Source organism: Haematobia irritans, chromosome 3 (assembly GCF_050003625.1).
Source record: "Haematobia irritans isolate KBUSLIRL chromosome 3, ASM5000362v1, whole genome shotgun sequence".
NCBI classification, from domain to species: Eukaryota; Metazoa; Arthropoda; class Insecta; order Diptera; family Muscidae; genus Haematobia; species Haematobia irritans.
The window spans coordinates 166,547,766-166,572,218 of NC_134399.1; the positions used below are offsets into that span (position 1 = coordinate 166,547,766).

Below are 24,453 nucleotides of genomic sequence, written 5' to 3' on the forward strand. Positions count from 1 at the left end.
TCATTAAAATAATAGAATACCGTACCATCATTTTTTTCGATCAGAAAACACTTGACAAAAAGTATATGTCCCATATTCATAATAATTTAACGACAGTTTATGAAAGGAATTTGTATGGCAATAGTAGATTTAAAACTTACTTTAACTATTATGAATATGGGTGTACGGTTTATGTGACAATAAAATGGTCTATACAAGCATTAAGTGGCTGCTGTAAGCAATTAAAAAATTAATGGATACAAATAACGTTTTAATCAAACTCTGAGGACTGATTCAGTTAAAAAAATGATTGGAAATTTTAATTTTCAATTAAAAAATTAATTGAAACAATCCATAATTTAATCAAACTAAAAAAAAATCAGTTAATAAAGTGTTAGAATCAATTAAAAAAATAATTGAGATTTGCTATCATGAGATTTGGCATCATTTAAATTTTTGATTGAATCAATTAAAAAAAGTAATTGAAATTTACTAATGAAATCAATTTACTTTTTAATCAAGCTGTTTTTATGCCCCATTAAAACTGTAACTGAAGATCATTTATGTTATTGAAGACATTTCAATTAAAAAATTTGATGTGTACATAAAATTTCTGTGTGTACAAACAGGTTGGCTGATAAGTCCCCGGTCTGACACATAGATGGCGTTGCTAGTATTAAATGCATATTATTTTTATATAGTACCAACCTTCAAATGATTCGTGTCAAAATTTGACGTCTGTAAGTCAATTAGTTTGTGAGATAGAGCGTCTTTTGTGAAGCAACTTTTGTTATTGTGAAAAAAATGGAAAAAAGAAATTTCGTATTTTGATAAAATACTGTTTTCTGAAGGGAAAAAATACGGTGGAAGCAAAAACTTGGCTTGATAATGAGTTTCCAGACTCTGCCCCAGGGAAATCAACAATAATTGATTGGTATGCAAAATTCAAGCGTGGTGAAATGAGCACGGAGGACGGTGAACGCAGTGGACGCCCGAAAGAGGTGGTTACCGACAAAAACATCAAAAACATCCACAAAATGATTTTGAATGACCGTAAAATGAAGTTGATCGAGATAGCAGAGGCCTTAAAGATATCAAAGGAACGTGTTGGTCATATCATTCATCACTATGTGGATATGCGGAAGCTCTGTGCAAAATGGGTGGCGCGCGAGATCACATTTGACCAAAAACAACAACGTGTTGATGATTCATAGCGGTGTTTGCAGCTGTTAACTCGTAATACACCCGAGTTTTTCCTTCGATATGTGACAATGGAAGAACCATGGCTCCATCACTACACTCCTGAGTCCAATCGACAGTCGGCTGAGTGGACAGCGACCGGTGAACCGTCTCCGAAGCGTGGATAGACTCAAAAGTCCGCTGGCAAAGTAATGGACTCTGTTTTTTTGGGATGCGCATGGAATAATTTTTATCGATTATCTTGAGAAGGGAAAAACCATCAACAGTGACTATTATATGGCGTTATTGGAGCGTTTGAAGGTCGAAATCGCGGCAAAACGGCCCCATATGAAGAAGAAAAAAGTGTTGTTCCACCAAGACAACGCACTGTGCCACAAGTCATTGAGGACGATGGCAAAAATTCATGAATTGGGCTTCGAATTGCTTCCCCACCCACCGTATTCTCCAGATCTGGCCCCCAGCGACATTTTCTAGTTCTCAGACCTCAAAGGAATGCTCGCAGGGAAAAAAATTGGCTGCAATGAAGAGGTGATCGCCGAAACTGAGGCCTATTTTGAGGCAAAACCGAAGGAGTACTACCAAAATGGTATCAAAAAATTTGAAGGTCGTTATAATCGTTGTATTGCTCTTGAAGGGAACTATGTTGAATAATAAAAACGAATTTTGACAAAAAAATGTGTTTTTCTTTGTTAGACCGGGGACTTATCAGCCAACTTGTTAACGTTCGTCATATTTTTTTTTTTTTTGGTTTGTGAAGGATCACAAAACTTTCATAAAGACCTGTATAAAGGAATTTTTAAAAACCAAAATTGATCAGCTCCTAATATAATTGTAGTTCTATCCTTGCGTTTTTTTGTTTTTTTTTTTTATTATTACATTAGAATTAAAAGTTAAAAAATCAAAATTTTTATAATATATTGTCAACGAGCCTCTAAAAATCCTTAATGGCGCTGAGGCCATACTATGAAATTTGTAAATTTATAACGTTGAAAAAACAATAAAATAAAAAAATAAGGACAGGCCCCGTTCTAGAACTTTTTAATAGAATCAATTAAAAATTAATTGATAGTTTCAAAGATTTCAATTAAATTGTTAATCAAGTATAGTTTTCATTTTCGTTATTGAAACTCAATCAATAAATCAAATCACAAAATAAATTCAACAAATAAATGGAATCGAAAAAAGAGTTTTCTGTTTTTGGTCACCCACTTAAAACAGCATTATAGCGTCAAAGCCATTCCAAGCAATATCCTTGTAGGACGACATATTAGTACAACAAAATGAAATTCTTCACTGTACCAAACATATCCATTTAGTTGACTTCCCTTACAATACTCTGTTTTCACCTGGTGCGTAATTAAATTTTTATAACAATTCCCCAACATGTTTATCATAAATGGTTTTTAAGCATCAAAGTAAATTTAATTAAAATGGGCTTACACAATGCGGCTTTTAATAATGAATTGAATATTACACACTCGTACATGGTACATACCTGGAAGGAAGAAAAAAATGGGAAATTGTAATTAAATGTATGGTTTAAAATGGGTCCAGGTAACAACAAAAATTTTAAATTTTTTAGCAATTTAATACAAACTAAATTAATTTCGTAATTTTATTTCACTACCTATTTCATCAAAATTTATTTTTTATAAGAAATTTTGGAAAATAATAGCCAATTCGGACAATATTTTATTTAAATTTGAAAATTATTTCATTGTTCTCTATACAATTTTATAAAAATTAAATTTCTATAAACAATTTTTCATTGCACCTAAAGAAATACATAAAAGTATCAAGAACATTTTATTCATCAACAAACTGAAACCACGCGGCCGGCGTATACCTAATATTAATTTACATCACTTATACGTATATGGCACACAGGTGTCATCCATTTATATTACGTATACGACTTGGTATATTCTATTATTAGCACACTTCATATTCTCAAACAGAGGAAAGTGAGAGTGAGCAAATTCACTTGAAAAGCCATTTAATAACAACGAACCACTCAAATACTCAAAAGAATAAATAAATCATAGCAAAGACAAAATTATTTTTTGATTATATATTTCTTCAATCAATTTTTTATTATTTTATAATAGCATTAGAGAACAGTGAACCTCATTTCTTAATCTACAAAAAAATGTATAAAAATTTTGTTTTACAGATTTCCCAGTATAACCACCAACCTCATCTGAATACAACCTCCTTCAATACAAAATAAGATCGAGGGGCACAAAGAAGTACAAAAAAAGCAAGAACCAAGAAAGTAAACTTAGTAACTCTCCTTCCTCAACCTTGTACATATAAAATGACATCAAATATACGATGGAATATGATGACACTGTCTGTCATTTTGGCTGTTTTAATAATACCATCTACACACTCTGCAAAAACATTCGATGTAACCCGAATGACACCGGTAGCTGATAGAAACATTCAAACTGGAAATAAAATGCTCATCGAAAGGGAAATAATCGAAGAACATGATGCCGTTAATAGAAATGAATCGAATATGTTAGAAGGAGAGCAGAGGGAACACGAGGATACCCAACCAGATGACGGTGTTCTAGATGTGAACGAGATACCAGTACGCTATGATGATGCACAATTATGGCGCATTTACAATATATCCGGAGCAATGAGTCGCAGAAATATGATGCCTTTGGGTGATATTCTCGAGAGTAAATATGGTGCGTTGATGTTGATGTTAAGCTCCAAATAGAAATTTCATCAAATTGATTTCATGGGAATTTTCCATACTGTTTTCTTTTTCCTTTTTTTCAGGTGGTACAATATGGAAAGAAAACTCAAAATTCTTAGACGTTTCAATTGAAAAGAAACATATAAACAGAGCACGTGCCTTCTTGCAAGACCATAATCTTAATACGGAGGTATTAAACTACAACATACAAGATCTCATAGATGCAGAAGCAGCTATAGGAGCCAATTTAACACAAAGTGAAATGGGGCAAAGGACAAGTAAGTGGTGAAAAAAATAAAACGTTGATAGGGAGAAAAGCAGGAAACAACAGAAAATAGGAAAATATTTCTTAGCAAATTTCCTTCAAAAATGACATTTTGAGAAAATGTGCTATAGAAGTCAAATTTGGATAAAATTTCCTATAGGAATGAAATTTTGAAAAAATTTACTATAAAAATTAAATTTAAAAAAAAAATCATATAGACATGAAATTTTGAAAAAATTTCCTATAGAAAATTTAGAGAAAATTTCATATAGACATGAAATTTTGAGAAAATTTCCTATAGAAAGGAAATTTTGAGAAAATTTCCTATATAAATGAAATTTTGACAAAATTTCCGATAGGAATTAAATTTTAACAAAATATTGACAAAAGTTAGAAATAGAAATGAAAATTTGACCAAATTTACTTTAGAAAGGAAATTTTGAGAAAATTTCCTATAGAAATGAAATTTTGAGAAAATTTAATATAGACATGAAATTTTGAAAAGATTTCATATAGACATGAAATTTTGAGAATATTTCCCATAGAAATACAATTTTAAGAAAATTGCCTACAGAAATTAAATGTTGAGAAAATTTTCTATAGAAATGACATTTTGACCAAATTCCATTTAGAAATTGAATTTTGAAAAATTTACTATAAAAATGAAATTTTGAAAAAAATTCATATAGACATGAAATTTTGAAAAAAAATTCCTATAGAAAGGAAATTTTGAGAAAATGTTCTATAGAAAGGAAATTTCGAGAAAATTTTCTATAGAAACGAAATTTTGAGAAAATTTCCTATAGAAATGAAATGTTTACCAAATTCCCTTTAGAAATTGAATTTTGAGAAAAATTTCCTATAGAAAAGATATTTTAAGAAAATTTCCTTTAGAAATGAAATTTTGACAAAATTTCCTATAGAATTAAAATTTTGACAAAATGTCCTATCGAAATGAAATTTGGACAAAATTTCTTGCAGAAATTAAATTTTTACAAAATTTCCTATAGAATTGAAATTTTGACAAAATTTCCTATAGAATTGAAATTTTGACTAAATTTCCTATAGAAAGGAAATTTTGATAAAATTTCCTAAAGAAAGGAAATTTTGACAAAATTTCCTATTGAAAGGCAATTTTGATAAAATTTCCTAAAGAAAGGAAATTTTGACAAAATTTCCTATAGAAATGAAATTTTTAGAAAATTTTCTAAAGAAATGAAGTTTTGACAAAATTTCCTATATATAAATTTTCTATAGAAAGGAAATTTTGATAAAATTTCCTATAGAAAGGAAATTTTGACGAAATTTCCTATAGAAATGAAATTTTGACAAAATTTCCTATAGAAATGAAATTGACTAAATTTCCTATAGAAATGCAATTTTGGCTAAATTTCCTATAGAAATGAAATTTTGAGAAAATTTTTTATAGAAACGAAAATTTAGAAAATGTTTTATTGAATTTCGAGAAAATTTGGAATAGAAAAATTTTTGAGAAAATTTTAAATAGATATGAAATTTTGACAAAATTTGCAAAATAAAAAATTTTGAGAAAATTTTAAAGAGAAATGAAATTTTGACAAAATTTTCTATAGAAAAAAAACTTTGAGAAAATTTCCTATAGAAGTAAAATTTTGACAAAATTTCCTATAGACATGAAATTTTATACAATTTTCAATTGAATTTTGAAATGATTTTCGATTGAATTTTAGAAAATTTACAATAGAAAAAAGATTTTCCTACAGAAATGAAATGTTGACAAAATTTCCTATAGAAATTAAATTTTTACAAAATTTCCTATAGAAATTAAATTTTGACAAAATTTCATATAGAAAGAAAATTTGACCAAATTTCCTTTAGAAATGAAATGTTGAGAAAATTTCCTAAAGAAATGAAATTTTAAAAAAGGTATCAATAGAAAAGAAATTTTGAGAAATTTTTCAGAGAAAAAAATTTTCAATTGAAATGAAATTTTAAGAAAATTTCCTATAGAAATGAAAGTTTGACAAAATTTCCTAAAGAAATGACAATTTAACAAAGTTTCCCATAGAAATGAAATTTTGACAAAATTTCCTATAAAAATTTAATTTTAACAAAATTTTCTATAGAAATGAAATTTTAACAAAATTTCCTATAGAAATGAAATTTTGACAAAAATTTCAATTGAAATTAAATTTTAACAAAATTTTCCATAGATAAGATATTAAAATTAAATTGTATTAATTTTTACCAGTGTTAATGGAATTTTGTTGAAATTTCCTTGTTTCGAAATATCATATAAATATTTAATAATCTTATTTCCTATTAAAGGTATATTCTAATTTCTCATTTCCTCTTTTGTTTTTGTTTTCAGAAAAAGCTGCCCGTAGTGGTATCCATTGGAAAGATTATCACGATCTTGAAACAATTTACGCTTTCATGAGAGAAATTCGTGGTAAATTCCCTAACATATGTAGACTCTATACCATTGGTAAAACAGCTGAAGGCAGAGACTTGAAGGTTTTAAGGTAAGTGAGTTGTAGAAATTCCATGGACACCATTGGCACTTGTAGTCACGTACTGGTCCATTAACTGAATTGAATGTACTCGTAGTAATAGAATGATGCCATAATACAGCCCATCCATACATACAATCTTCTAACCCACACCTCATGCACCACCCCACCACTATCTAACATTTGACTAATTGAAAAAATCACTTAATTAATTGTCGTTTTATTATTTAATGATAAAGTAGTGCATGTTTGTATGTGTATGTGTTTGTGGAAAAAGAAAATAATAAATGTCAATAACACAATTAACAAGAATAAAAATGAAATAAAAACAAATTTCGGGAAAACATGCAAACAACACTGCTATCGACAATTCAAGATCATATACACCCACAGCCCCGCTCTTTGCAGATACATTTTCATGGCGTGTTACTGATGCAATTATGATTAAACTGAAACCGACAATGAAAACTTTCTGTTTCGCTTGTAATTGTGTGCTTTTCGGAATTGTTTTAGGCTTGCAAAATCTACATTTATACTACATGGAAACGTTTGTGATGTATTCATATTAAACAATTTCGTGTAACTTATCAGCATTTCCTTATTATAAAAAATGCGGATATTTTTTAATGATGTGCAACTTAAGTTTCATTAGCTTTATACTTTTTTAAGGGAGGAAATGCTTTAAATAGTCTTTAAAGATTAAAATTGCAAAAAAAACTACAATGAATTTGAATTTTATTTTGGTATAATAGGAAAAAGATTCCATGAACTCAAAAGAAAATGTATATGCTCAAACATATTCGACCGAATTTTATGAGAAAATGAAACCGCAATAATTGGTCTAAGAAAATGAAATTTCGAGAATTTTGGTTAGAAAAATAAAACTTTGTAAAAATTTTCTGTAAATACAAAGATAATTTTGTTCCTGATTCAATTACTAAATTAATTTATCCAATATTAATGTTTTAATTAATTAATTACTTCAATTACGAAATGATATATATCAAACACAGAATTCGACATAAAAAATATACTTGATTAATAATTAATTGTTTTCAATTTTTATTAGTTTGATTAAAAATAAATAAATAATAATTTTATAGTAAAACTATTCCAGTTACGAGAGGCTTATGTTAATGTGTAGCAAACGTCTCATGACAATTGTCCGGTTTCCATAATGCTCAAGTTTGAGAGGTTTCGCTGTATTTTGTTCTTTATAAAAATGTGGCATCTTTTTAAAATCAGTGAGCCACCTTTTGTTATGAATGACACTTTTGGTGCCACTGTTTTCAAGTTCAATCTTCTTTACGGCATAGAAGATTCAATGATCGAAGCCAATTTGTCTGAAATTTGAAATGCAGAGTTGTTTGGGGCCGCGATTAGATGCGCCACCTATACACATAATAAGTCCATATTCCCCTTTTAGCCTGATCCTCCGAATTGATTCCATGAAATCAGAGAAGTCGGTATTTTTGTCCGATTTTACTTCTTGTACGTTTCGAGTATAGGGATTAAACTCTCCAAATATTTCTATAAAACCACAGCAAAAAAGCGTCGCCAAAAAAGTAGTGAAAATGGTCTTTTTTGATCCGGACGTCGTGCAAAATTGGCTCAGAAGCAATGACGTTTACATGGACATGTCAAAGGGTGGAAGCCAAATTTTCTTAACTTTTTCGCCATTTATTTCTACGTAAAGACTTTTTGAATAATACTTATCGCAAATTCTACGTCTGCCGAGAAATGGATCGGTGCACTTTTTGAATATTTTTTTTGGAAATTTCTGTTGTTTTATTTGTCAATGATGATTTTTATGCAGAGTAAAATTCAGAAAATGTTTATATATCACCTCAAAAAACTTCTTTTGAAGTGAAAATTAACAGGTTGGCTGATAAGTCCCCGGTCTAACAAAGAAAAACGCATTTTTTAATTATTCAACATAGTTCCCTTCAGTTTCGGCGATCACCTCTTCATTGCAGCCAAATTTTTTCCCTGCGAGCATCCTTTTAAGGTCTGAGAACAAGAAAAAGTCGCTAGGGGCCACATCTGGAGAATACGGTAGGTGGGGAAGCAATTCGAAGCCCAATTCATGAATTTTTGCCATCGTTCTCAATGACTTGTGACACGGTGCGTTGTCTTGGTGGAACAACACTTTTTTCTTCTTCATAGGGAGCCGTTTTGCCGCGATTTCGACTTTCAAACGCTCCAATAACGCCATATAATAGTCACTGTTGATGGTTTTTCCCTTCTCAAGATAATCGATAAAAATTATTCCATGCGCATCCCAAAAAACAGAGGCCATTACTTTGTCAGCGGACTTTTGAGTCTTTCCACGCTTCGGAGACGGTTCACCGGTCGCTGTCCACTCAGCCGACTGTCGATTGGACTCAGGAGTGTAGTGACACATTGTCACATACGACGGAAAAACTCGGGTGTATTACGAGTTAACAGCTGCTAACACCGCTCAGAATCATCAACACGTTATTGTTGTTGGTCAAATGTGAGCTCGTGCGGCACCCATTTTGCACAGAGCTTCCGCATATGCAAATATTGATGAATGATATGACCAACACGTTCCTTTGATATCTTTAAGGCGTCTGCTATCTCGATCAACTTCATTTTACGGTCATTCAAAATCATTTTGTGGATTTTTTTGATGTTTTCGTCGGTAACCACCTCTTTCGGACGTCCACTGCGTTCACCGTCCACCGTGCTCATTTCACGACGCTTGAATTTTGCATACCAATCAATTATTGTTGATTTCCCTGGGGCAGAGTCCGGAAACTCATTATCAAGAAAGTCATCATTTCCCTTCAGAAAACAGTATTTTATCAAAACACGAAATTCTTTTCTCCATTTTTTCACAATAACAAAAGTTGCTTCACAAAAGACGCTCTATCTCACAAACTAATTGACTTACAGACGTCAAAATTTGACACGAATCATTTGAATGTTGGTACTATATAAAAATAATATTCATTTAATACTAGCGACACCATCTATGTGTCAGACCGTGGACTTATCAGCCAACCTGTTAAGTCTATCTCTAGAAGACCAATTTGGAAGTAATGACTTAAGAAGAACAACCACATTTTTTTGAAGGGAATTTGACCAATTAATTTACACGCAGAGAAAAAAACATGATTGTCACAATCATATTCGAAGCGCAAAATAATATGATAGGAGCTATTTTTCGCCGACCATGTTGGCTCAGTGAACATGGTTCTAAGAAAAATAAAATTGTCCTCATCTAAAATGTTATTATATTGATAAAAACAAATTTGTTTCCATTAAAAGACAATGGTCACGATCTAAAATGTTATGGTATTCGTCAAATGTTTTTCTTCCAATTAAAAGAACATGGTCACAACCTAAAATGTTTTGATCTTTATGAAAAAACTTTTTTCGTCGTTGAAAAAGAACGCCACTTGAGAAAACACAAAATTAACTTATTAGTTTTTATTTATTTATAAACTAATTCATTGTTTATTTGTATTTATAATGTCGTGCAAGCAAACATCACATACTTTTACACACTCTATTTTGGTTAAATTTCAACAATAAGTAATCATTCCATATTTACGTCGTTCCCATCAAATGTACCAAAGCACACATCATGTAACTGCAAACAAAAAACAGGTACATTTTTTTTCAATAACACTTTCCTTTTTATGTTCACATAAAACCACGTGCCACTTCTGAATAAATAAATTAACACAAAACACAGTAATTCCGTATTCTCCGTCCATTCCAAGAAACAATCAACACACGACTGACGCGCAAAATGAAAATCGTGTATACCTGCTCAATGTTTTTATAAAATTCTTTTCGATGCAATACAAAAATTAAAAAATTAAATGGTCACGAAAACAATGTACATGGTCTTTATGGCCATGTAATGGTTCTGGGCATGTCTATACGTAACCTATAAAAATACTTTTTTCTCTGCAAAAAAGTAAACAAATTGGGTACAAATCAGGTACATGATTTTCCCGACCATGTAATGGTCTCAAATTCAATCATTTAAATAATATAACGTGTTTGCGGCATTTGAGAACTATTTAAATGCTTATTGCCAACAGTGCTGTGGAGTCGAGCCAATTTTGCTCTACTCCGACTCCGACTCCAGCATTTTTCATCAGCTCGACTCCGACTCCGGAGTCGACTCCGGGTAATATAACTAAATCTCATTTTAATACCACTAATTTGTAGTTCTATTGTGGGGGTACCGTAAGTGGATCGATATAAAGTAGCGTATTTATTTATGTGTGCAAAAAAGGTCTTAATTTCACATTAGATGCCAATTGAACTCTATATTTCAAATTTAGGGCAATGTTTAATAAATAAAATAATGATATAAATACCCATCATTATATGAGAAGATACCAACAGTATATGTATTTGTGGACCAAAATTATTGATACTATCTCAAATCCTTTAAATTTGTTGCGAGCTATATAAAGGTTTATATTCCCATATGCATGAATTTGAATCTGAATCGATTTAGACAAAATTGTATATATCTATGTATATCTATGTACTTAAAATTTAAATCTAACGTTATGGGACGTAACGCAATTTTAACAAAAAATAAAAATACAAGGAAAGTCTAAAGTCGGGCGGGCCGATTATAATATACTCTGCACAACTTTGTATTTAGATCTACATTTTGATAAAATCTCAAATCAGGCTTCTACAAAATCTCGGGCAATATTTGGGAAATATTTATAATTGTTTAGACAATTTCGCAAAAATGCATTTATGATTCATTCATTGAAAAATTTGAAAATTTGAGTCATTTCTACAAGTTTTCGACTTAGCAGTGAATATCAGTGAGCATACATATTCGGAAAAATTTTTGTCTAGTAAATAAAATATATACCTATATGAAATAGAAATAAAATTTTGCAAAATTTTCTACAGAATCAAAATTTTGACTACATTTTCTATAGAAATAAAATTTTGAATAAAATTTTTATAGAAATAAAATTTGGCAAATTTTTTTATAGAAATAAAAGTTTGAAAAAATTATCAATAGAAATACAATTTAAAAAAAAATTGTGTAACAAACAAAATTTTGCAAAATTTTCTATAGAAATAAAATTTTGCAAAATATTCTATAGAAACAAAATTTTGACTAACTTTTCTATAGAAATAAAATTTTTACTAAATTTTATATAGAAAAAAATATTTATATAGTAATAAAATTTTGAATACATTTTTTATAGCAGTGAGTATCAGTGAGCATCAGTAAGAAAAAAAATTTTGAGAAAATTTGCTTTAGAATTAAAATTTGACAATTTTTTCTTATAGAAATAAAATTTTGAAAAAATTATCAATAAAAATACAATTTTAGAAAAAATTTTGGGTAGTAAATAAAATTCTGCAAAATATTCTACAGAAACAAAATTTTGACTAAATTTTTTATAGAAATAACATTTTGACAAAATTTTCTATACAAATAAAATTTTGACCAAATTTTCTAATAAAAAAATCTATTACTATAAAATGTTGACAAAATTTTCTATAGAAATAAAATTTTGACTTAAATTTTTATAGAAATAAAATGTTGACTTAAATTTTTATAGAAATAAAATTATCAATAGAAATAAAATTTTGCAACATATTCTATAGAAACAAAATTTTGACTTAATTTTCTATAGAAATAAAATTTTGACTCAATTTTCTATAGAAATGAAATTTTGACTAAATTTTCTATCGAAAAAAATATTTCTATAGTAATAAAATGTTGAATAAATTTTTTATAGAAATAAAATTTTGACAAAACTTTTTATAGAGATAACATTTTGACAAAATTTTCTATAAAAAACAACTTTGAAAAAATTTTCTGTCAATATTCCACATGTATGTATATGGCCTTAAAATAAAATTTAAAAAAATAATTTCGATTGTTCGAAATATTTCAAATAAATTGATATGGGCATTAAAATGGATCGATTCAGCCCATCTGCTAGTCTAACATTCTAGGAAACATAAAAAGATAGCCGTAATTGGAAGTTGATTTTCATTTACAATCATACTGTACATTGATCGAATGAATAACGCAATGGAAACTAATTTGCGTAAAAACTTGCTTAGTTACAAAAATGTGAAGTGTTTTAAAAAAATTGGTTTAGCCGGAGTCGGAGTCGAGCAAAATTTTTACGACTCCGACTCCAGCAAAATCTTCAGACTCCGACTCCAAGACTCCGACTCCGACTCCGGCTCCACAGCCCTGATTGCTAACATATACTTTTCTCGGCTCGAAAATTATTTTTACAAAGACAAAATACATGGTTTTCGCGACAATTACATACTCTAGATAAGCATTAAGTGGATGCGGCAACAATGTCCAAACATATTTTTTCTGTGCGTGTATGACTAAAGTCAAAAAATGTTTTTCGTATGTACTTTTTTATTTTTCTTACTCTTTATTATGTTTTTCCAGTTTGATGATAAAAATATGGATCTTATAACTAGTCGAAGAAATACAAAATTATTCTTGTTTTGTTTGGTTATCTAAAATTGCCTAAAAAGCGCAATAAACTTTTTCACCATGTTTAGTATACTAATTAAATTACGCATTCAATTTGTCACTAACATTTAATTACAAAATATGCATAATTTGTTTGAGCAACAAATCAGAAAAATAATGTACAATGTAATCAACAAAATAACAGGCGATAACAAATATAAAATAAAAAATCATTGTAGCAAATAAACATAATTGTACATTTGAAAAATTCTATATAAACAAATACATACACATAACTTGAAGATAATGATAAACAGAAAAGAAAAAAATAATGACCTTGAACTTTACGGGTATATGATCGACAAATAGCATTGAGAAAGGTCAGTAAGATAACTTCAGGGGCCCAGAAGCATGGAGTCGAGTAAGTGCTATGTAATATATATGAATTTATGCACACATCAATGCTATGATTGAGCCATAAGACACAATAGCAGACAAAAGATTATATCTAACATTTTTATATGTGGTCGGATCATATTAGGAAAATGATTTAATTATTTCTTTAATCGATTGTATTAATAAAAAATTTTTAATAGTAGCATTTCTCACTGAATATGTTTTCATATTCAATTAAAATTATAAAAATATGTTATTAAAAACTAAATTAAAAAGTTTAATCAAAACAAAAATCTATCATATAAATTAACTGATCCAACTAATATTTTAATTATATCTATTAATATTTTAATTGACACTCGTCATTGATATTATCATTTCAATTGAAGCAATCTGACCAAAAAATTTTTTTACCTATTGAGTGATTGAAGACAAAAAAAACATTTTTTATCATCTAATGGGTTTGTAAATACGCGATTGGCCATATTTCGGGAAAAATCTCTTGAATAGGATACAGACGGATATACACCCTTTACGTCAATAACACCTATATACAGCTTTGTGGAAGTGGCAGCATCCGCATCTTCACATACAAGTCGTTGTCCCATTACAATACCTTATTAGTAATAAGAAACGGCTATCTACACAGAAAAAAGTCCGGAGTTAAACTAACTTATTTTTATTGCAAAAAAAAATTACGAGGGCAGTTCGGGAACTTCTTAGCCTAGCACAAAAAGCACGGTATAAACAGAAAAAATTAAACGTTTTGGAAACTTCCATCTCTGTTATGAACACATGTTAAATTTTGTTTCGATCTGGCAACTCCTTCACATAGAAAAAGACGCATCCGCAATTTTTTTACAATGAAAAAATTAGAAATGCGTGCTGTCATTAAATATGTACATAAAAAAGGGACAAGAAATTCATAATGATATGGTGAATCTGTTCGGCGAATGTGCTCCTTCATATGCAACAATAAAAAATTGGGTTGCTGAATTTAAACGTGGTCATACAAGCATTGAAGATGAACCACGTAGTGGACGTCCAAAAACAGCAACAACAACAGAATTTGTAGCCAAAGTGCATGATATGATATTAAATGAACGACGAATAAAAGTGCGTGAAATTGCTAATATCATGGGCATCTCAAATGATCGAGTCCATTTAGTCCTTGCTGGCAAGCGTTTTACCTCAAATGAAGATGCAATTACAGTTGTAAGCCACTATTTTGAAGACCTTGAGGAAAACCATTTTAATCAAGGGATAGAATTGCTAGAAAAGCGTTGGACTAAGTGTACATATTGAAGTTTCAGGAGATTATATTGAAAAATAAAATATTATTCTCTTTCATTGATAGGCTAAGAAGTTTCCGAACCGCCCTCGTATTTGTCTGTAGTTACGTTTTAATAATTTTTTTCGAAATTCCACAGTCCAATGAAGTGTTTCTGTTTTTAGGCATGTGTCCAAGTTCACCACTTTTATTGATATTATGTCATTAATTCACAATTGTAGTCATTCACAATAGCTTTAAATTGCAATTACATTCACTATCAATACTTCAAATAATGAAATATGTAATTTTCAATTTTTTCCTTAGTTATGCTTCTTTGCTTTTACTTTAAGCGACATTGACGATTCAATACGTCAAATAATCATGTTCTGCTCTGGTCGAAACTCATCTAAAATCAAATCGCAAATGTTGAGATTTACTATTAGTAAGGCCTAGAAATCATTGCAAAATTCATAACAAAGTCTAGGGAATATTAAAACAAAGTCTACGGATTCGACCACATTCGCTGCGAAAAAATTAAAACAAACAAGTATATTCGGGTGAAAGTCCAGCAAGATCGAATCTTATATACCCTCCATAATAGATTGCATGCAAAATTCTACTAAAGACTGTCATCCACTATCGAATTATTTGGAGTGAATGGACGAATTTTGACATGATGGCAGATACTGAATTTCAACTAGACCCACCAGGAGACTGCAGAAGTAAAAACGGGTGATTGATTTATATTGGGGCTATACCCAAAAGTGGTTCAATAGGGATATTTGCAATACCTTCCGATCTAAAAGGGTCTAAGACCTAACTGATTTGAAATTTAAATAAAACACTTGCCAAACTTACGAAATGGCAAAAAAAATTATTTGGAATATATTTTCTTGTCATTTTACATTTAAATATAATTTCAGACATATGGCCACAACGTCTATTTTGTCAAAGGTACTTCTGGAGGTCCAATTTCCAACCACCTTTTCAAACATTTGAGGATGTATTTCACAATTACACATTGGATATTGATTTACAAAGCGTCAATCGTTGCTGGTTTATCCACGTAAGCCAATGACTTCAGATATCCCTACAAAAAATAAACGAGTGGCGTCAAATCACACGCACGCGGAGGTCAATTCACCGGTCTATTTCTCGAAATGATGTTGTCGTTGAAATGATCTTTCAATAAGTCCGTTGTTTCGCCCGCTGTAGGACAAGTGGCACCATCCTGTTGGCAATAAAAATTCATTGATCATGATTCTAATTGATCGATTTCCATTCACGCTAACGCATCGTCGTTTCTCATTTTTAAAGAAATAAGGACCGATGATTCCACCAGACTATAGACATTTATCAGGATGCATTGGTAATTCTTGAACGCCTTATGGATTATCTTTGCTCCAAATACGGCAATTTTGCTTGTTGGCATTCAACCAAAAATTTGCCTCATCCCTGAAGAGAATATTGCGATAAAAAACTGATCTTCGTTTAATTGATTAAGCGGTCAATTACTGAATTATCGGCGCATATGATTATATGATTTGGAAGCGTTATTCTGGATTTAACCTATTCATGATGATTTGCCAAACTTTACTGAGTAGGGGCGTCACTTTAAACTGTCAAAACAGCTGTCAGACAGCAGAAAAAAAACTCTTAAAAAACACCCTTTACATCAATAACACCTACTTATGTCAGTTTTCAAGTTGATAGCTTGTTTCATTCGGATGTTAACGTGATTTCAACAGGCGGACGAACCAACAGACATCACTACATCAACTCATAATTTCACCACGAATATTGTAGGTTCTCAGAACAATATTTCGACACGTTTCAAACGGAATGACAATGTTAGTATACCTCCATCCTACGACGGAGGGTATAAAAATACAAACCGCACATGTGTCAAGTATTTATGATAACGATGATTTTTGTACATACAGAATACATAAAGCGATAAGAGATTATAGAAATATGTTTTAATATTGAAATGAGAACATCCAAAAAGTCAATTTTCCTGGAAATTTAATTGAGGAAAAATTACTTTGCTACGAACCCTAAAGCTAAAGAAAAAGGTAAATTCTTCATAAACGCATCTGTCACATCTTTAATATAACTGTACACTAACGAAAATAAATTTATTATCACAAGCTCAAAGATTTTATTACCTTAGCAACTGAACTGTACTTAAAACAAGTATATACAGTAGTAAGTTCGGCCGGGCCGAATCTTAAATACCCACCACCATGAATCAAATATAATAGTTTCATTTGAAAATTTCAGGAGGGTTTGATGACAAATATTTTCCCAAGCTGATCAGTTCAACCAGTAAGCTTCCCACAGATAAATGTAAAGATTTTACCTATGAAGACTAGACCAGATTCTGAATTTATAAGAACCATTTTTTGTTTGAGTTTTAGTGGAATCATAAGCATCTCTTGTAAGTGCAAGAAAATGATGAAATAACGCCTTGATTTGAAAACTAAAATCTGTGAATTATCATCCCAATTATTTAAATGGCTACGAGAAGTAAAATCTGGAAATTTTGCATTCAGTTTCAAGCAATTTTCATGATCAGTGCGCCTTCGATACCCTCAATAAGTGAAATCGGTCTATATGGAGGCCTTACCAAATGGACCGATAAAACTAAATCATATACACTTTGTTATGGGTCTAAAATGCCCGTATATTTGCAATTTCTGGCAAATCGGATAAAAACTACAATTTCTAGAAACCCTAGGGAGTTCGGTGTAATGGGGGCTATACCAAAACATGAAAGCATACACACAGTATTCAGCACATTTAATTGTAGTTCTAGAATCTAGACCCCAAATCGGAGGGTTTATAAGGGGCCCAGTGCTGCCGCTAGTGACAAATTGAGTGAAGTAGATTTTGGAAAAAAGTGGAGTAGATTGAATAAAATTGAAGTAGCATACATTTTTGAAAACAAACAATAGAATTCATTTTATTATACCCTCCACCATAGGGGGGGGGGTATATTAACTTTGTCATTCCGTTTGTAACACATCGAAACATTGCTCTAAGACCCCATAAAGTATATATATTCTGGGTCGTGGTGAAATTCTGAGTCGATCTGAGAATGTCCGTCTGTCCGTCCGTCTGTTGAAACTTCCGAACGAAAGAAGCTATCGACTTGAAACTTGGCACAAGTAGTTGTTATTGATGTAGGTCGGATGGTATTGCAAATGGGCCATATCTGTCCACTTTTACGTATAGCCCACATATAAACGGATCCCCAAATTTGGCTTGCGGGGACGATCCAGCTGAAATTTGGTACATGGTGTAAGTATATGGTATCTAACAACTATGCAAAAATTGGTCCACATCGGTTAATAATTCAATGATTAAAACCGCTATGTTCATCGTAATTAAAGGAATAGGAAAAACAATTAGGTAATATGGGGAAAAATTTAAAAATTTGAAGCAGAACAAAAAGTGAAGCAGATTTTTGAAAGAAGGAGTGACGAAGTAAATTTTGTGAAAATGAAGCAAAATACTTCGATTGAAGTAGTAGCGGCAGCACTGAAGGGGCCTATATCAAAAACTGTACCGATACTCAATATATTCGGCACATCTTTTTATTTTCCTAGAATATCTCTAGATTTCCAATTTCAGGCAAATTGGGTAAAAACTACGGATTCTAGAAGCCCACGAAGTAAAATCGGGAGATCGGTCTATGTGGGGGCTATATCAAAACACGGTCCGGTAATCACCATTTTCGGCACATCTCTTTATTTTCCTAGAATACCTCAAGATTTCAAATTTTAGGCAAATTGGGTAAAAACTACGGATTCTAGAAGCCAAAGAAATAAAATCGGGAGATCTGTCTATATGGGGGCTATATAAAAACATGGACCGGTACTCACAATTTTCGGTACACGTCTTTGGGGTCCTAGAGTACCTCTAGATTTCCGATTTGAGGCAAGCTAGGCAAAAATTACAGATTCTAGAAGAGCAAGAAGTAAAATCGGGAGATCGGTCTATATGGTGGCTATATCAAAACATGGACCGGTACTCACCATTTTCGGTACATGTCTTTAGGGTCCTAGAGTACCTCTAGATTTCAAATTTCAGGTAAATTGGATTAAAACTACGGATTATAGAAGCCCAAGAAGTAAAATCGGGAGATCGGTCTATATGGGGGCTATATCAAAACATGGACCGGTACACCCCATTTTCGGCACACCTCTTTATGGTCCTAGAATGCCTCTAGATTTCCAATTTCAGGCAAATCGAATAGAAAATACACTTTCTAGACGCCCAAGAAGCAAAATCGGGAAATCGGTCCATATGGGCGCTATACCAAAACATGGCACCATTTTCGGTACACTTTTTTATGGACCCAAAATATCTCTAAATTTCCAATTTCAGGCAAATTGGATAAAAACTACAGTTTTTATCAGCCCAAGATCCCAAATCGGGAGGTCGGTTTATATGGGGACTATATCAAAACTTGGACCGATATAGCCCATCTTCGAACTTGACCTGCCTGCAAACAAAAGACTAATCTGTGTCAAATTTCAGGACGATAGCGCCATTATTGAAGGCTGTAGCGTGATTACAACAGACAGACGGACATGCACATATCGTCTTAAAATTTCTCCCTGATCATGAATATATATATACTTTATATAATCGGAAATCGATATTTCGATATGTTACAAACGGAATGACAAACTTATTATACCCCCGTCACCATTCTATGGTGGTGGGTATAAAAAACCTGCACCGCGCATTTAAATTCGAACATTTTTTACTTTTGCTATAAAGATAAAAGCATTCTCTTTCAAGATTGTATCTTAAATACGCTTTGGCTTTCTACTTGAAGTCGAGTTATTTTTGGACGAAAAAAATATGTTTGCTACAAAAATTGTACATTTTTCCTGTTTAAAAATACCATTATGCTTTGAAGCATGTTTTAGTTGATCATATTCCTTCTCTGTGTGATACATGTTAGCACGGTTGCCACAGTAGGTAGAATTCTACCAAAAATGGTAGATTTTTCAAAAGATTCCTCTCCACCTAAGATGTTTCACAAATTTTCTATCGAAATAAAATTTTGACAAAAATTTCTATCAAAATACAATTTTAACAAAATTTTCTCTAGGAACAAAAGTTTGACAAATTTTTCTCTAGGAATAAAATTTTGACAAATTTTTCTATAGATTAAAAATTTTGATATTTTCTATCGAAATAAACTTTTGTCAAAATTTTCTATAGAAATACAATTTTGTCAAAATTTTCTATAGAAATAAAATTTTGTCAAAATTTTCTATAGAAATACAATTTTGTCAACATTTTCTATAGAAATAAAAATTGGTAGTTTTTTGGTAAAATTTTCTTCAAATGTAGATTATTTTAGTCTATCGAAATAAAATTTTATCTAATTTTACAATTATTAATCGAGCTTTATGGACAGATTTAGATTAAGGACCATGATTATATGGGGACTATATCATAGAGCTCGATTAATAATTGTAAAATTAGATATAATGCATTTGGACGTTAATTGCCTGTTTCGGTATCAGGCTAACATGAAATATAAGAAATAACATTTTGACAAAAAATTCTATCAAAATACAATTTGGATAAAATTTTCTCTAGCAACAAAATATTGACAAAAACTTCTCTCGGAATAAAATTTTGACAAATCAATACAATTTTGACAAAATTCTCTATAGAATAAATTTTTTTACATTTTCTTTAGATATAATATTTTGTCAAAATTTTCTATAGAAATAAAATTTTAACAAAATTTTATATAGAAATAAAATTTTAACAAAATTTTATATAGAAATAAAATTTTAACAAAATTTTATATAGAAATCAAAGAGTGCTAATTACAATTTTTTATTTGGTAGTTTTTTCTTGGTAAAATTTTCTTCAAGTTTTGGTAGATTATTTTTGGGTCGAGGGCAATCGTGTATGTCAGTCGTTTTTGGCCAATATCAAAATCGATTATTCGAATTTAACAATTGATTTAAAGCCGATTAGGCAAAAGATCAACATTTGTAATTGATTTTTCTTTTTTTATAGCGTCTTCTTTTGTATAATTTTATTTACTGCAATGTCTATATTTTAAATCTTTTCTCTGTGTGTTGATAATTTATAGCACTTTTACTATTGCACCTTCACTAACTACCTATGTGTGATTAAAAATAATAAAATTATTGTATATTAACTAAATCATTTGTCTGTCTTTCACATTCCTTCAAATCTAATATCTGTGTGACTAAAATACTGTTAAAAACAAAAATTGATATTTTTGTCCATAAGTGTCGGTTTTTTTCTTGCCATCTATCTATATATAATATAATCTGTCATCTATGATTTATAAGAAAAACAAAAAACAACATTATTATGTTTTACAGAATTTCCGAAAATCCTAAAACTTATAAGAAAATTTGGATTGATGGCGGTATACATGCCCGCGAATGGATCAGTCCAGCCACAGTCACCTTTATACTCTATCAATTAATGTCAAAATGGCAAGAACATCCAGATTATATACGAAAAAAGACATGGTATGTTATGCCCGTAATGAATCCTGATGGCTATGAATACAGTCGCAAAGTAAATCGTTTATGGCGTAAAAATCGTTCAATAGCAAAACGTTCACAATGTTTGGGTGTCGATTTAAATCGTAACTTTGATATTGGTTGGAATGGTTATGGATCATCGACAAATCCCTGCAGTGATACATATCGTGGAGAAGCTCCCGGTTCGGAATTGGAAACAGATGCTGTTGTTAAATTTTTATCGAAAAGAAAATATAATTTGGATGCATATTTGACGTATCATAGTTATGGTCAAATGGTGGTCTATCCCTGGGCCTATAAGGCAGTTAAAGTAAGAGATTCTGGAGTGCTACAGCGAGTAGCCAATACTGCTGTACAACGTATCGAAAAGAAAACTGGTGAGACATATAGAGCTTCGGTAACCCATGAAGTATTGGGTATTGCTGGTGGTGGTTCGGATGATTGGACCCGAGCTGCCTTGGGTACACAATATGTTTATACCATTGAACTGAGAGATCGAGGACAATTTGGTTTTGTATTGCCACCATCATTGATTTTGGAAACAGCGATAGAAGGTTATATTGTGGCCGATACAGTGGCCCAGGCCATAATATAAACTATCATACACTTACAAAATAAAATATTAAAGACAACTTTTGCAATAAAAATAATATTTTTATAAAATTAGAAATAAAAAATTTAATGAAAAAAATGATTGCTTCAAACCAAAAATCATTTACACAAAGAAGATGAATTTTGTCATCAATCACGAAATTAATTGAACCAATTAATTTTTTTTATTGAAATTGCTTCAATCAATGGAATAATAATCAATTACCGTCGCCAATTTAAAAAAACTTTAATTGAATTGTTTGAATTCATACGATTGAAATTTGTTTTTATAAAAAATAAGTGAAGCAATTATTTTTCTTTAATAGCCAAATTTTCCAAATGCAATTAAAATTGTATTTGGCACTTTGGAAATATTTTTGGATTAATTAAATTCATTTGCAATTAACTTTGTTAATTCAAATTGTCATTATTTGATTAATAATTTCAAGTGTATACAAATGCCAGTGTACTTTCTCCCGCCCATAATAAAAAGAACTACTTTGCGTTTAAGCAAAATATATAATATTGACACATTAACATTTTTTTGTTAATGTAAACATTTTTATATTTAAGATATTTGAGCATTTGTGAATTTATTTTAAGTAGCATATATTATTGTAAATATGCACAATAATTGTATTTTAACTACTTTTAAAGAACCTTTATTTAATAAAAATAAAACAAAACACTGATATTTATTTAAATTGTAAATAATCAATTTTTTCCTATTGAGGTTATTTTTTGGCCAAACTGTAGCGATCACCAATATACATATTTGTTTTAGGGAAACAAACTTCGTTTATGATAATATTTTATATAGCATAAGAAAACATTCCAAACGCAAAATATTTGTGAGATAATTTGCATTTGATCTGTGAAATATTTCTTAAACATTATTAATCTGAACCCTACTACCTGTAAATAATGGAACATAAATTAACCAATTCAGGATAGTAAAAAAAATGAATTTTTGGTTAACCACGAAAGAACCATCGAAAGAAAATTTCATTAAAATTCAGCCAACGAAAAATTTTCATTGATATAATGAAACATTTTCATTAATACAATGAAAATATTCGTTAATAGTACGAAACGTTGCGTTGATTAACAGAAAATTCGTTATAATAACGAAAAATTTCGTTGTATTAACGAATTTGTTTCATTGGCTGACTTTTAACGACACATTTCGTTAATATATCGAAACTTTTTCTCTTCGTATACTTACTTTACACACACAAAAATTTTTTCTGATTCAATCACGAAATTAATTGATCCAATTAATTTTTAATTGAAATGTCTTCAATCACAGAAATGATAGTATCAATTAAAAAATTAATTGAAGGTAAATTAAAAAGTTAATTGATCCAATTAAAAAATTAATTGATACTATTATTTTTGTGATTGATTTTTGTTTCAATTAAAAAATTTGTTGAATCAATTAAATTTTTAATTGAATATTTTTTAAAACTCAATTAAAATTTTAATTGGAAATTTTTTCGTGAAATTTTTTTGTGTGTAGAATGATATTCGCTTTGCAGTGTTTTGCTTTTCGCTGTAGTGGTCGAAATACAAAAAAATATTAGCTCTATATTGCTACGAGAAGGATCTTGTGCCGACCACTGATAGATACACAAACTTACAGTGGTTCAGACATTCCTCATTGCCGGCGTTAAATCACAATCAATTTTCCTAACATAACATAAATCTCTTAGTAATGCTGCCAGCATTTCTGTATATTGTAAAACAATCTTTATAAATGTACTCTTAACAGTTTGGTACGGTGTTCAATACACTTTCGGAAAAACTAAAATCATCCAGCCAGGGCTGCCAATAAAATTTCAAGAAAAATCGTCAATTTTTTCCCAAGAAATTGTCGTAATCGTCACTTCCATTAATAATATTAAAACCAAACTAATTTTTTGGTTAAAAATAAAAGTATTTATTTTATATAAAGAACAGAAAATTAACACAACAAAAAAACAACAACAAAAAAATAATGAATTCAGGTTTTATAACATGCATACATAAAAAATGTATGCATGTTATGCTGTGCAATTCAACAAATAATATAATTTTTTTAAATAAAAAAAAATATCTTTACTATGTGTTGCCCAATATTCCAAAATTTGACCATAAAACATTTATTGATTGACTCTCCAATTAAGAGGTACAATTTTTATAGAAATAAAATTTTAACAAAATCTTCTACAGAAATAAAATTTTGACGAAATTTTCTATAGAAATGAAATTAAGAGGTACAATTTTCTATAGAAATAAAATTTTAACAAAATCTTCTACAGAAATAAAATTTTGACGAAATTTTCTATAGAAATGAAATTTTGCAAACATTTTCTTAGAAATAAAATTTTGCAAAAATTTTCTTAGAAATACATTTTTACAAGAATGTTCTATAGAAATAAAAATGTGCAACAACTTTCTACAGATATAAAGTTTTGAGAAAGTTATCTATAGAAATAAAATGTTGACAACATTTTCTATAGAAATAAAATTTGGA

The 24,453-nt window shown here is 30.1% G+C and overlaps 2 protein-coding genes across 4 annotated transcripts in view; one reads left to right on the forward strand and one right to left on the reverse strand.

Annotated features, from left to right (window-relative positions):
- The window catches only part of LOC142230726 (uncharacterized), a 260,167-nt gene that overhangs the window by 221,491 nt on the left and 14,223 nt on the right, over positions 1-24,453 (reverse strand). The window lies entirely within an intron of this gene.
- LOC142230727 (carboxypeptidase B) overlaps positions 1-24,453 on the forward strand; it is a 41,399-nt gene that overhangs the window by 10,887 nt on the left and 6,059 nt on the right. For 2 of the 3 annotated variants that reach the window (XM_075301357.1, XM_075301358.1), the window contains exons 2-5: positions 3,353-3,878; positions 3,973-4,167; positions 6,505-6,658; positions 21,180-22,652. In XM_075301357.1, the coding sequence (XP_075157472.1) occupies positions 3,497-3,878; positions 3,973-4,167; positions 6,505-6,658; positions 21,180-21,942 (1,494 nt within the window). In that variant the 5' untranslated portion in view covers positions 3,353-3,496 and the 3' untranslated portion in view covers positions 21,943-22,652. Of the gene's footprint in view, positions 1-3,352; positions 3,879-3,972; positions 4,168-6,504; positions 6,659-21,179; positions 22,653-24,453 lie in introns of those variants that run through there. The other variant, XM_075301359.1, reaches the window with a different exon arrangement.